We start from the raw sequence: 13553 nt of genomic DNA, 5'->3' as shown, positions 1-13553 counted from the left end.
ACATCAATATAAATTTCATTTTTTTATTCTGAAGTCGAGTCCATTGTATTAGTAATATTTTCTATTTTCAGTGTAACGTAATAGTGTAAATGACACAAACAAAACTATGTAGAACTTAATTTTATTTTTTGATTGCTTGTTCCAGTAAGCACATCAAACAAAATGCATTTAACTTTTGCAATAAAAATGCCACAAGCAGCTTAAAGATTTAAGGAAATAAATGTTGCTTTGCAGAAGTGTACTATTCAGTTTGCAATAAAGATTTGAAAGTTTGGATAGAGATCCCTTTTTTTTACTGTAAGGTTTCTTTCAACTCTTTCTTAGCCCCATGAAAATACATAAATGAAAGTGGGAAGAATAATAATCTATAGATACAGTATAGTTCAATACACAATTCTCTTATCATGAATATAGAGCATACTGGCTAATGTTTTGCTAGTTTATATGCAGACTTCATCATTGCGTCTTCACTCCCATGCAGCGATCGTCAAACTCAGCGCTGCCACTGTTCTGTAAAACAAACAATGGGACAGTCTGAACAGCTTCCCGCTCCGCTCATGGGACCCCGATCCAATCACACACCTTCCCACCTGCACTCAGGACACAATCTGTGCTGTAACTGATCATCAGCCATCAGCACTGTCACTGTGCATCACTTGCACATATTAGTGAAAGAACCGCCCGTATACTTTATATACCCACTATTCTTTAATTCTAAGCTGTTTACCTCAGTTTAGAATTGCACATGTGATGTACAGTCAAACTCATTGCACAGTACTAGTCAAAGCCGCATTGGGCACATGTACATTTTGGATATTTGGCCAACCTTTATGTCCAAAGTGACGTACAAGTGAGGCAAATTGCACATCCGTGAATGTGTCACGGAGTTGACTAGGCATAAATGCAGTGAGGCTGAGCTTCCAGTGAATGCCCAGGTACGAGTGTAAGCAGGATTGGAGCATGAGCTGCACAACAGATTCTAACTAAGCAACAACCTAATAAGACTATTCAATGACCTCATTTGCAAGTAGAAGATTCAGAAAATGTAAAGAGGCATCGGGCCTCAAGCTGGTTACCTTGCTAACCACCCACAGCGTTATGTACAGCATATTTATTTGTGATGCTCTTCGTAATGTTCCCTGTTTTTAAGGCCTTCACTGTGTGCCTGCATAGTCTGAAAGGAGGACAAAGCCTGACTTGACTTGAGGGGCTCCTACCTCTGGCCCTGCTGAAGCAGGACTCGCAGTGGACGGCACGCCGGTAAACCCACATGGTGTCCCCAGCCTTCAGGTGCCCCAGGGGGCCATTGCACACGTCACACTGGGCAGGAGAAAGAGGGCAAATTCACTTTCCGCTCTTCGCACGCTTTCAGAGGTGTCGCAGGAGGAATGGATATCCTGGCGGATTCGGGGGGGGCGGGGGGGACCAGCACTTGACAGGGACCCATTAATATGTACAATTATATAACGTGAAGGGTGGAGGGAGGGGACCCAGATATTGTGTCAGAGGACCCAGAATTTCTAGGTAAGCCCCTGCATGCATTTCACATACACATCTTCTGTTGGATCCTTACAAGACCAGGAGGAGAAGAGGAGGAACTAAAGATGATCCCACTTCATACTCCTATGCAAACATTTTACGTTATTGCATTCCATCCACCCATCTATCTTCTACACCTGCTTTTCTTATGCAGGTCACGGGGGTCTGAGCCTCTCTCAGAAGCTACAGACACAAGGCTGGCCGGTAACTCAGGATGGGCTGCCAACCAATTACCGCATCCTTACTCCTGTTTTTAGTTGAATACTGGAAATATCTACATGCTTATGTTGGATCTGCACATTTGGAGGCAGAGGTTCTGGAGGTCTATATTATTTTTCTAGATGGGTGTAAAGACCTTGAAGCAGGTTGCATGGCAGTTTATCTGTATGTCGTTCAGGATCATCTTGGGCTCGGTGCTCATGGGTTTGCGGCAGGAAGAGCAGATGTCCTTCTCAAGTACAGACCTGCAAGGAACGCATGCAACCTTCACCTTGACTCATATTTGCTAAAAAACACTTATTACCATCTAAACAGAAATGCTTGATGTAAAATATATATTTAAGTTACATGAGCTTCTTTATCACTACAAATGGTCTAACCTCTCACTCCTTGTGTACAGACTTTTAGATGTTGAGACTACATCATCCACAGGAAAATTCATTGTCCTATCAAAGGCAAGGAAAGAGATGACATCAGCGTGACTGAGCTGGACTGTGTTATGTGAAAATAACCATCCACACATGTATCTTGCAGAGTTTGATCATGCAAAACTGAACGAGAAGATGGTTCTTAACTATAGTGATACTCACCTGTTTGATGTATATGATGGTGAAGCATAGAGACTTGAATTTATGCTACGATCATAACTAGAAGGTATAAAAGTATTATCAGTGAACATGGTCGCCATAAAGGGACATGATTTAACAAACAATGGCAAACTGTTTAATGATGGTCTCCTAAGATCTAATTACAAGGATTTTTGGTAATAATGCTTCATGAATCAAATTCTCTGCTCTCCCTTGTCATAGTTCTCCAATACCTTGGGGGTATATAATATTTATTTCTCCCTCCAGAATCTTCTTAAGGATAAGGTAAAGAATATGAGCTCTCTCTCTCTCTCTCTCTCTCTCTCTCTCTCTGTCACACACACACACACACACACACACACAGGTTTGTAATTATATCTTTGTGGGGACTCTCCATTCATTTCTATGGGAGAACTCTAATCCCAACATGACAAGCCCTACCCAGCCCTAACCTTAACCATAGGTAACCAAACAAAATACGAGACTTTCAGCATTTTTAGTTTTTTGATTGCATTCCCTGATTTTTGTGGGGACTTGAAAAATGGTCTCCACAACATCAAAATATCAGGTTTTTTTTATCATATTATAGGAGACATTTCGTCCCCACAACGTAATATAAACATAATCCACACACACGTGTGTGTGTGTGTGTGTGTGTGTGTGTGTATAAGTATATAAGCAGCTGTTTTCTGTATGCAACATGAAATTCCATATTGTAATATATGCAAACGCACTATAGGTAATTCCAGATGTCTGCAAATAAAGATGATCTTACACACACAGAAGCCTAATCATGCAGAGATTTGTATCAGAATAAAAACATCATGGGCAACTAAGGTACATATACACACACATGCTGATCAACAGTTCATCTTAGAATCATGGGAGAACTGAGGTTTACCCGTGAAGGGTGTCGTAACCATGCAATGTCAATCACTGATTACGTCTAATGGGAACAATGAGCCAATGGGAAGTGATTTAAGGTAATCAGTGATTGATAATGCATGGTAGATTTACTCAGCATTGGTTCTGAATGCTTGTTTGCCCGATGATTGATCTAAGCTATAATTATGAATTCGTGCTCAGGAATTTTGCCTATACTGGCTGAGATACAAGTCAATCATTCATATCAGGTGGGAGACCTACCTGGAGTCACTGTACGTGTTGTCAAAAGTGGTTGTTGTCACCCTTGTTGATGGTGAATAGTCACTGCTGCTGTAGGTTGTGAAGCTGGTCCTGATTTTAAGAGACACATCCTTCACGTTTAATTTTTCCCCCATGTGTAATGTCTCATGATTTTGAAAAAAAAAAAAGTTTTGTAAAACGTGTTTACCTGGTTGTGGGTGAGGTCACTTTTTCCAGAGTATTGATGTATGATCTAAGCATAATTAAAACATGTTGTAAGAGACAAGCATTTAAAGTTTATTGAAAGAGTATAACTTCTATTCCCAGAAGCTAAAAGATGTTTCCATAAACATATAAATCCTTCACTTAAACTATGCTTTCGGTTTTCTCACCAGTCAATACGCTGTGCTGTTTTGTTTTTTTTTTTAGGTAAAAGCAGCACTGTACTTCAAAAGAAGAACACTGAAGTTCACGTGTTGGTTGCAGCTGCATTTTATATTTGTATGAAATTAAATCGCTCTATTCCTATACTAGCTATCCAATTTTATATGACACTATATATAATGTCAGGGAATATAATTTGTATTATAATGTTTGTAGCATCAATAGAAGTAACTACATGTAAAAATAGATCACAATTTAAGGGATCAATATAGTGCATCTTAATCTTAAGGAATTAATAGTGCCAAAATAAATAATGCATTCACAATGGTAAGTAGCATTCCGAAGTTATCAATCGAGAAATAGCTAAACTAATAAGAAATGACTGAAATTTGTCTGTGACTCCAGCGCACAATAATCCCACAACTTTGGGTTTCAAACTTAATTTTTTTGCATCATAAACATTTATAATAAACACTGTTAAGCTGAAAAGTGGGGTAAACATTTTTTTCCCTGGAGCTTCGGGAATAACAAGCACTTCTGACACTATTCAGATGTACTGATCGGCACTTAGACATTGATTAATGAAGTAAGGTCTAAAAGAGTTGCGACAAACTCACCTCTCAGTGCTCTGCTTAGTCGTTGAGACCGGACCCAGTTCATTGAGGATTGTTTTAGTGGTGGTCACAATTACAGAACTAAAAAATAAATTTTACATGTTGGATTAACTTTGTGCAGTGAAATCAGTGGTTTATGAGCCAGTGCACTGTGTAGCTGCCAGTACCTTTATCATAATGGTGGTGCTTGACACCAAATGAGTGAATTAATCCAATTACAGCAGTAATATGTGAAAAAAAACAAGTCAGCTTGGCTTTTACTCCCATCTATATTTCCCAACTCACCTGTCAGAGCTCTCCTTTGGGATTACTGGTTTTACGACTTCAGTGCTGGTTCTGTTCACGACAGTGGTTCTTAAAAAAATATTTATAGCTTAGACGTGATACAGCATATCACATTGTGCCAATCTACAGTAAATTACTTTTGCTATGTAAGAAACACTTCGGAAATGCATATAAATCTACTCATTGTTGATTTTTATAGTCAGTTCAACCCCAATATTGTAGTAGACTAACCTCGCTGTGGTATCCTTAGTAGGTTTGACTGGGTCCACTTCTGTTTTGATTGTTTCAGTGATGGACACACTTTAAAACAGAAAAATAAGAACTTTTTAAAATAAATGCATATAGGAGTATTACTCTGAAGGTTACTCTGTGCCTTTGACCTCTGACCTCATGGCCCTTTAAACTCACCTCTCCACGTTCTTCTTTGGGGCGATGACTGGGGGCGCCTCGCTTCTGGTTTTAGTACTGAATACAGTTGTTACTCTTTAAAAAAAAAAAGTATAGATATTATAAGACAATAATAAAATACGTAGTATTGCGTACATATGAGAAGTGCTGAAACCAGTAATAAAAATTTTAAGACACTTTTATTTGATTCAATCATTCTACAGTAACATTATTCCGAGCCCTAATCCCCATCAAACTCACTTTTCGGTGCTTTCTTTGGGGGGGGCGACTGGGGCACCCTCACTGCTTTTTGTGCTGGATATGACTGTCATTCTTAAGCAAACAAAAAAAACCATTAACGTCATTTAGATCTTAAAGCAAGTAATATACAGTACTAGTACTGTGCAAAAGTCTTAGACAGTCAAAGAAAATGTTTAACGCTGGAAAGTAAGTGTATATTTGCTCAGAAAAGAATGTAATTTACCATTATATTATATGCAAATGAACAGTAACACAATTAAAAAAAAACCAAAAACAGAATTTCTTATATTCTCCAAAAGTTACTGATATCTTGTTGGATGACTACAGTAGATGAACAACGCTTCAGTTCCCAAACCTCTCCTCTGTATTTGTTAAACTGCACCACCAGCTCAATTAATGAATTTGTTAAAAATTTTATGAGGTTTTGATTAGGCCAGTAACACATGCTAGTGGTTGGGTCAACAAATATGGGCTATTATAATGAGCTACTACAAGTATTGGGGTGAATTTAGGAGACATTTTGAAATGGCTAAGCTGATACCCTTCGACAGACATAAAGTTATAGTTTTACACTGAAACAGACATTTCCTTTGGTTGTCTACGAGTTTTGCAAAGTACTGTATGTACTTGATTTTACATCTATTAGGTAGCTCGGCATTTTCACTGTGGTGGCTGATTCTGAGATCAGGGGACACAGACAATTCGATTTTCTCTTTAAGCTGTAATCATTGTAATGCCCTTTTGATGAGAAACAATTAACCCAGGTCAGATCTCATTGTTCTGCACATAAACACACGGTATCGTAAATTAGGTAGCATGTCACCCATGTAAATGCACCTAGTGTTAGAGCCTCGTTTAAATGAATAAATCAGGGATTGGGCACCGTTTGGGCATCACTCACTTCTCAGTGCTGTCCTTTGTGGTGGTTACTGGGGTCACCTCCGTTCTGATCGTTTTGGTACTGGTCACCTTTGAAGTTCTTAATATTGGGGAAAAAAATATTAGGGAATTTCAGTGGTGCACATGAACATTTTAAATACCACAAACATTTCTCATACATGTGCATAATAAAAATGGAAATTCATGAAGATGAAACCTCTTCAATGTGCAGATCAGAGAAGGAGACAGAGATTCATATCGGTTATAATACTGGATGGTGAGCAGTGCACTGTCAGTTGAACAGATATCCACACAATCAACCCTGTGTCTTAAGCATTTCCATTATCAGCCAGCCACTTAATATTCCAGTAATAATATCTGCTCTTGTGTAAGAAGCATTTTCTGGAACTTTCTGTAACGACAGCCTTCATCTTTAATTTCATTAGCTGCATAGAGACTGATTACATGGTTTCTCAATCACTAATGACATTTTTTCCTACATGATATTGCATGTCTTCAGTGCCATAACCAGACCCCAAATTTTTACAGTGATTGTCATGCAGTCTTACAAACACATGAAAATACTTATGATGAACACAAAGGTAAATATACAGAGGGTGTGGATCGCTAGTGACACGAAGGAAATATGTGGCCTGGTATGACAGGGTGTGGTTTAGTAATGCGTCAGGTCGTCTGACAGCTAAGCATTGTGGGAAGAGGCATGAAATAAATTACAGAAAAATGTCGGAGTGTGTCTGAACGGCCCTGCGGTCTGTCTCACTCTTTACGCCCTGCCATTTAAAACCAGGAGTACCCACTGACATATTTATACTTAAAGGTCAAAGATTTGTCCCGTGAACATTTCTCAGCACATTCTGTTGGGAGGGCACAGAAACTTTGAACAATAAAAAGATTATTAAAATTATTATTACCAGTCAGCGTAGCAGTTTTGCAATATTCCTTATTTTTCACTTACACATTTGATGACCAGTCTTTCTCAGCCGTTGTCTTCAGAGGACTTTTCAGACCTGATGACCTATAAAGAGTTAAACATAAAAGCCATTTATTATAAATATGAATCCAATTTTTATATTCTTCATACTATTGTTTAATACATTGTATTATCATTATTTTTGTTGTACATAACAGTCATCTTAGCAGTTTTGCAATGTGCCTTATTTTTCACTTACACATTTGATGACCAGTCTTTCTCAACCGTGGTCTTCAGAGGACTTTTCAGATCTGATGACCTATAAAGAGTTAAACATGAAAACCATTTATTATACATAGGAATGCACTTTTTAATATTCTTCATAATAACGTTTAGTGATACAATGTTATTATTATTGAACGGTCAGCTCAGCAGATTTTCAATATGCCTTATTTTTCACTTACACATTTGATGACCAGTCTTTCTCAACCGTGGTCTTCAGAGGACTTTTCAGACCTGATGACCTATAAAGAGTTAAACATGAAAACCATTTATTATACATAGGAATGCACTTTTTAATATTCTTCATAATAACGTTTAGTGATACAATGTTATTATTATTGAACGGTCAGCTCAGCAGATTTTCAATATGCCTTATTTTTCACTTACACATTTGATGACCAGTCTTTCTCAACCGTGGTCTTCAGAGGACTTTTCAGACCTGATGACCTATAAAGAGTTAAACATGAAAACCATTTATTATACATAGGAATGCACTTTTTAATATTCTTCATAATAACGTTTAGTGATACAATGTTATTATTATTGAACGGTCAGCTCAGCAGATTTTCAATATGCCTTATTTTTCACTTACACATTTGATGACCAGTCTTTCTCAACCGTGTTCTTCAGAGGACTTTTCAGACCTGATGACCTATAAAGAGTTAAACATGAAAACCATTTATTATACATATAAATGCACTTTTACATTCTCTTCATACTAATGTTTGTTAATACATCATCATGATCAGCATCATCATCATTATCATCCTTTCTTCCTCTCTCTCGCTCACCCTTCAGCCCCCATGTGTTTTCCCCCTCCCCCCCGGACCACCGCATTCCTCAGCGGGCTGAGCATGTTGCTCAGAGATGGAGAACCTGCTAGTTGTGGGTTTGAGGTTGGCAAGTCCCAACCTCACCTGTTGTGGGTTTTTGTTCAACTTTTGTTGTCCTCAGAGTTTGTAGTTTTGGTTTTCTTAGTGTTCATTTTCTGTCGCATTTCTCCCATCTATGGTCCACTCTCCCTTTTTTAGGTTCTGGTTTTGTTTTGTATCTTTTGAATTATATAATTAGCCTTGTATTCCTAGATTAGTGTATTCTAGCTTAATAGAGGTTCTGTGATTATCCCTGTTCATTAGTTGCACCTGTTGCTTTGAGTTGGGTTTGATTGGTTGTCTGGTTAATGGTTTTCTCCCTCGTTCTCGTTAGCTCGGTTTGTTTTTGTCTATTTAAGTTCCTGCCTTAATTCATTTCCCCAATTGGTCATTGAATGTGGTTGTGTTATGGTTCTGTGTTGGTCTATATTTGGCTCAGTTTATGTAACTTACAAATACTTCATATCTGACTTGTTCACTGAATCACACCTATTCGCCAGTTTCCTCATTTAAAGTACTTGGCGTGGGGCGTTTGGGCTTGTTACCTGGTTGTGGTGACGGTCGTGACTGTAGTATCACCGGATTCACCATCATTTGTGCTGAAACTACAATAGTGGCACACAGGAAATGCATGTATAACAACCTCAGGATAAAAGAAATAACGAGCATGGGATTATAATGTTTTTCACATTGTCATTTAATATTATCACTGGTGACCAGGTGCCTCTTTGCGCATATTGTAAAAATAATTCAAACATGCGCACAAAAATAAAAAGTCTATAGAATCGTTTGTATGTTTGAAAATGTATGAAGTTATTCGTATCAAACAAAATTTGCCTGTTTTGTTATTAGAATAAAGACAAGTGTTTTTCTGCATTGTCACTTAGCCATGGTGTTTGACGTTTGAAAGCATACCTTCTGGTGGTAGTGCTCGTGGTGGTCCTCAACTTAGAGCCAGAGGAAGGGAGAGTGCTAATAACACAACAGGAAACAATAAGTCTTCATGGTCACTGGTTATGCATAAGGTCTCCTATCGGTGCGTAAATGGTCAAAGTAACGATGACGCCTAACTGAACGTGATGGAGAGAAGGGGAATACTGACCTGCTCTTGGCCAGTTCATCCTGGCTTGCACTGAACCTAAAAAAGCAGGAAAGATGTTGTCCTCGTTCTTTTTGTGATGTGTCCTAGCATCCTACTCTATAAGTCTATAATAAAGCATTAATTTATTAATTTGTCATTTTTTTCAATGACAATGTAACGTAAACTTCCTGATTTCTGCTCTAAAATAAAATATTCAGTCAGCAGGTGCGAAGAAAAGAATTGAACAGTGATGGAATGAATTTTGTCGCCCGAATGTATCTGAATTCATGGCCTAAATGAACCAGCAATGAACATTTTTTTCCCTATATATTATAGGTAGGATGCACAGATATAGGAGTCATTTGTTTCTAGGTACTGAGAAAACACCACTCATTTAGACTGTTTACCTCTTGCTGAGGGACAGTACAGATGAGCCTTGGTTCACGGTGTCTGGTTGTTTTGGTTCTGATGTCCTGTATCAGCAGAATAATTTCATGTCATTATGAAGCGTATGCCTTCCACTATCACGGTAAAACCCTTGAAGAGCAGTTTATAAGTGAAGGACATACTGACTTTACCTGTTAAGAGTCTCCTGGGACTTAAATCGACCTAGTACAGCCCTCCCAAAATTTGTATCTCTGGGTCTGTAAGAGAAGAATAGGACATTTTCCTCAAAGTGGGCAAATGTGATGGTTTGATAACAATTATGCATAGCTGACATATTGGCAACTACATACTGCAGCTAGGAGATCTTTTTTTAGCTTGCTTGCTTACTTACTTGGTTATTTATTTGTTTACTTATTTACAAAATAATACTCTGGTCTGGAGAATCGTTTCTGAAATTGCTCCATTTCATAACACATGGTTCTCTGCTTAAATGGATATACAGTATAATTCTGTAACATCAGTTGCTTAACAATAAGTTATTTATTATTTTTAAATTGCTTTTATTTCCATTGATCCATCTTCCAGAACTGCTTATCTAGTGCCGGATCGATATATTTTATAATTCTACCAGTCTAAAGACTATTTTGAGAGTGTCACAGAATGTATTACATAATATGATAATCCCCCAAGTCTGTTTATGTCTAGCTGTGAAAATGAACCATCCTTCTGCAAAACTGAATAGCAACAGTGCAGAATATGTACTGTGGCTTTTTGCATTTTAATAATCTCGTATGACTAATGTATGGATGCAACTCGAAAAAGCTTCCTCAGAACACAGAAATTATAGATGGCAGAGCCAACATGAAAGAGGGTCAATGGAAACCTGAGCCGGCAACCAGATTACGTTTTATCTGCAGATGGTCAGTTCTGCCCCAGTGTCAGTATATGGTGCAGGATGACTCACTCGGAAGGTTCATCCTCGACTGACGCCTTTCTGATCCAGCTGTTGTCCTTGAGAAGTGAGGTCTTCTTCTTGCTGTCCTCGATAGCCTGACTGGGACTGCTGGTCTTTGACTCTACATGGACACCAAACATTAGCAGCCTGCGTTAGGAAATGCTTTAGGAAATGACAGAGCCTCAAAAGTGGGTCCAGATCCTCTGCCAAAGCAGAAAAGGACATAAGAAAATGGAATCTTATCTATGTTGTTACACAAGTTAAATACTGTGTGGAAATTTAGAACAGTTTTTCTTTTTTTCATTCAGTTATATATAAATTAGATTTTACTATTTCAGGCAACTGTTTCAGTGATTTCAGGAAAGTGTGACTTACTGGAATAAGCGTACGACATTTTTCTATCACAGGTGTTCACAGTCTGCCAAAAAGAACAAAACATATACACAAAATTAATTCACACTTCAATCCATTCACTCCTGTGTGATAAAGACATACAATGAGCAAGTGAATATCACTCTTTATCCACTGGGTAGTGCTGTAAGTGACTCCAATTCCAATTGCCATTTAAACTGAGGCAAGTTCAGAAAGACGTCCCACAAGGGAAAGCAGAGCTCATTTCTGCTATGAAATTTTAGTAGAATTTTTAGTAATCAGTGTTGATACACCACAGAACAAAACAACAAAATGTGTCCTCTGCATTTAACCTATACATGTCGTTGCGATATAACAGGGGGCAGCTAATTCAGCACCTGAGGGCAGAACCTTGCTCAGGATACCTCAGGGGTGCCTTGCTGGTCAGGGATTCGAACCTGCAATCTTTCAACTACAAGTGCGCCTCCCTAACCATTAAGCCACCACTGCTGGTTCATTTGCAGATCCAGCCCCAAATCCTTCGGTGACCCAGAAGGAAGTAGTTTGAAGAATATTCCCTATGTGGCACCACATATGATATAAAGTAAGCAAAACAATAAGGCAGCTGGATTATATATTATTTATAAATTATGGCAGATAAGATAAGATATACTTTACTGATCCAAAATCTTGTCTCACTACGCTTTGATCTGTAAATACCTGCAGCACAGAATGCTCAGTGTGAAGCTTTTAACACTCTGATTGTGTGGTAATATGTTACCAGTCCTGATTTCCGTGGTGACACGCATGTCCCAGTTAAATACAGCATACCGAGCGCATTCCACACCCTGTTCCCAGCTAACATTCTTCTGCCTGCTTTCCATGCTTCTAGTTACTCAGCCAAATCTGCCTCCACCCTGTCACACGCATCACACGAACCCTGCAGAGCAACTTCGCGTCTTTAAAGAAAAACCAAAAAACGTACACAATACCTTGGGCAACGTTCAAATAACATTGCAAAATAATCACCGCCGCTGCTACCGAGAAATGCATAGTGGAAGAGCATTGCAGGTTAATCAAGTGACAACATGGGTGATACTGATTACCTGGGTGTGTGTTAATTACACAATAATAAGAACATATTATCTTACATAATATAATCAGTTAATCGGATAATTTGGTTGAACTTACATGTATAAATCGGCTTTAAATTACAATACGGTTAACAAATAGTGATGTAAATTCAAATGAGTGTCCTTATTATTATTATTATTATTATCATCGTTATTATTATTGTTATTATAATAATAATCATCATCATCATCAAGAGCGTCACTAGACATTTATGAAAAGGGGGGCGTGATTTTAATGAAAATGAATGAGAGCACACTATTTAAACTAATTATTATTGGGGGGGGCAAAACAACATTTTAGACGAGGTACAGCCCCCCCTCCTAAATAATAATTATAATTTCAATCATAAAAACATAGCAATTGTCTATATAATTGTTACATGACAGCGTATGACAACAGGTAATGGGATCAACGTCATGTTCATTGTTCCCAAGTAAGCTTACTAACTGTAAACATTTTTTCTGCTCCTGTTACATAAAATGTAGCCAGTGATTTCGGGAATCAAATATTAGCTGACGACAACAAAAAAGTGGGATTTAATAGTAGTACTTAATTTTGTTTTAATGGCGATATGTTTGCTCGGTCACCGCGCTTCAGTTACAGTGCTGATGATCGTAGCTTTAATCTCTTTGGAGTGTGAGTTTAAATCCAACAAATAGTAGGAAAATAGAGTTTGCCATTATTTATTTAAGTGGATCAGACAATTAAGGGTCACCGTATCATCAATAAGTTCGGTTTAAGAAAGACAATCAAATTAAAGTAGCCTATAATGTGAATTTTAATGGTATATTTGGTTAAATGAAGACAAAAATGCAAACAAATGGTCGAGAAACGGTTGACGTACTTTTTCTCATTTTAAAATACCCGAAAAGAATTGCTTACGGGAAGAGACCTCGCTAACTTACCGTGAAAGTGCTACAAAGTCCGCGTCGGATGTCGTGCACCGAAACGGGGGCTTGCACAATGCGCACCTTTTATATAAGCTGGGGGCAGACCGGGAATCACACCCAGGGTGTGTCATGAAATTGAACACCGGCAAACAGCTGAAACCAGAAAAGTAAGTTTTAAAAAAAACATAGACCTATAACAGAAAGACAAATAGTTATGCAAATAATATGAGACAATTGTGGAAAAATAATGCAAAGCTAATGTCGGTCTGGGACACTGTCGGGGCCGGACTGTCCCCCACAGCCCTACGGAGAGCAGCCGACGATTGACTTTGTTGGCCCACATACAGCACAATAAAAAATTGTTCTTATTTTTTTTTAATTGTCGTTATC

General features: G+C 38.2%; 1 protein-coding gene across 6 annotated transcripts; it reads right to left on the bottom strand.

The window, feature by feature from the left end:
* Positions 1 to 105: 105 nt before the first annotated feature.
* Positions 106 to 13294, bottom strand: scel (sciellin). Of its 6 annotated transcripts, XM_072697850.1 has the most exons (26): positions 13179 to 13294; positions 11164 to 11206; positions 10798 to 10909; positions 10025 to 10090; positions 9854 to 9919; positions 9468 to 9503; positions 9281 to 9337; positions 8911 to 8970; positions 8086 to 8145; positions 7881 to 7940; positions 7676 to 7735; positions 7471 to 7530; positions 7257 to 7316; positions 6303 to 6380; positions 5402 to 5473; positions 5162 to 5236; positions 4985 to 5053; positions 4754 to 4822; positions 4472 to 4549; positions 3679 to 3723; positions 3492 to 3581; positions 2349 to 2405; positions 2139 to 2204; positions 1895 to 2003; positions 1218 to 1320; positions 106 to 510 (listed from the first exon to the last, which is right to left on the bottom strand). In XM_072697850.1, the coding sequence occupies exons 2-26, from the start codon at positions 11180 to 11182 to the stop codon at positions 494 to 496; spliced, it is 1644 nt and encodes a 547-aa protein (XP_072553951.1). In that variant the 5' UTR covers positions 11183 to 11206; positions 13179 to 13294; the 3' UTR covers positions 106 to 493. The 6 variants fall into 6 exon arrangements, with proteins under 6 accessions (XP_072553951.1, XP_072553956.1, XP_072553954.1 ...); XM_072697855.1 differs by lacking the exon at positions 7471 to 7530; XM_072697853.1 differs by lacking the exon at positions 7881 to 7940.
* Between the last annotated feature and the right edge of the window lie 259 nt (positions 13295 to 13553).

This window comes from Paramormyrops kingsleyae, chromosome 1 (genome assembly GCF_048594095.1).
Source record: "Paramormyrops kingsleyae isolate MSU_618 chromosome 1, PKINGS_0.4, whole genome shotgun sequence".
NCBI lineage: Eukaryota > Metazoa > Chordata > Actinopteri > Osteoglossiformes > Mormyridae > Paramormyrops > Paramormyrops kingsleyae.
The sequence above is the reverse complement of the archived record's forward strand: the minus strand, read 5'-3'. Positions and strand labels throughout refer to the sequence as shown.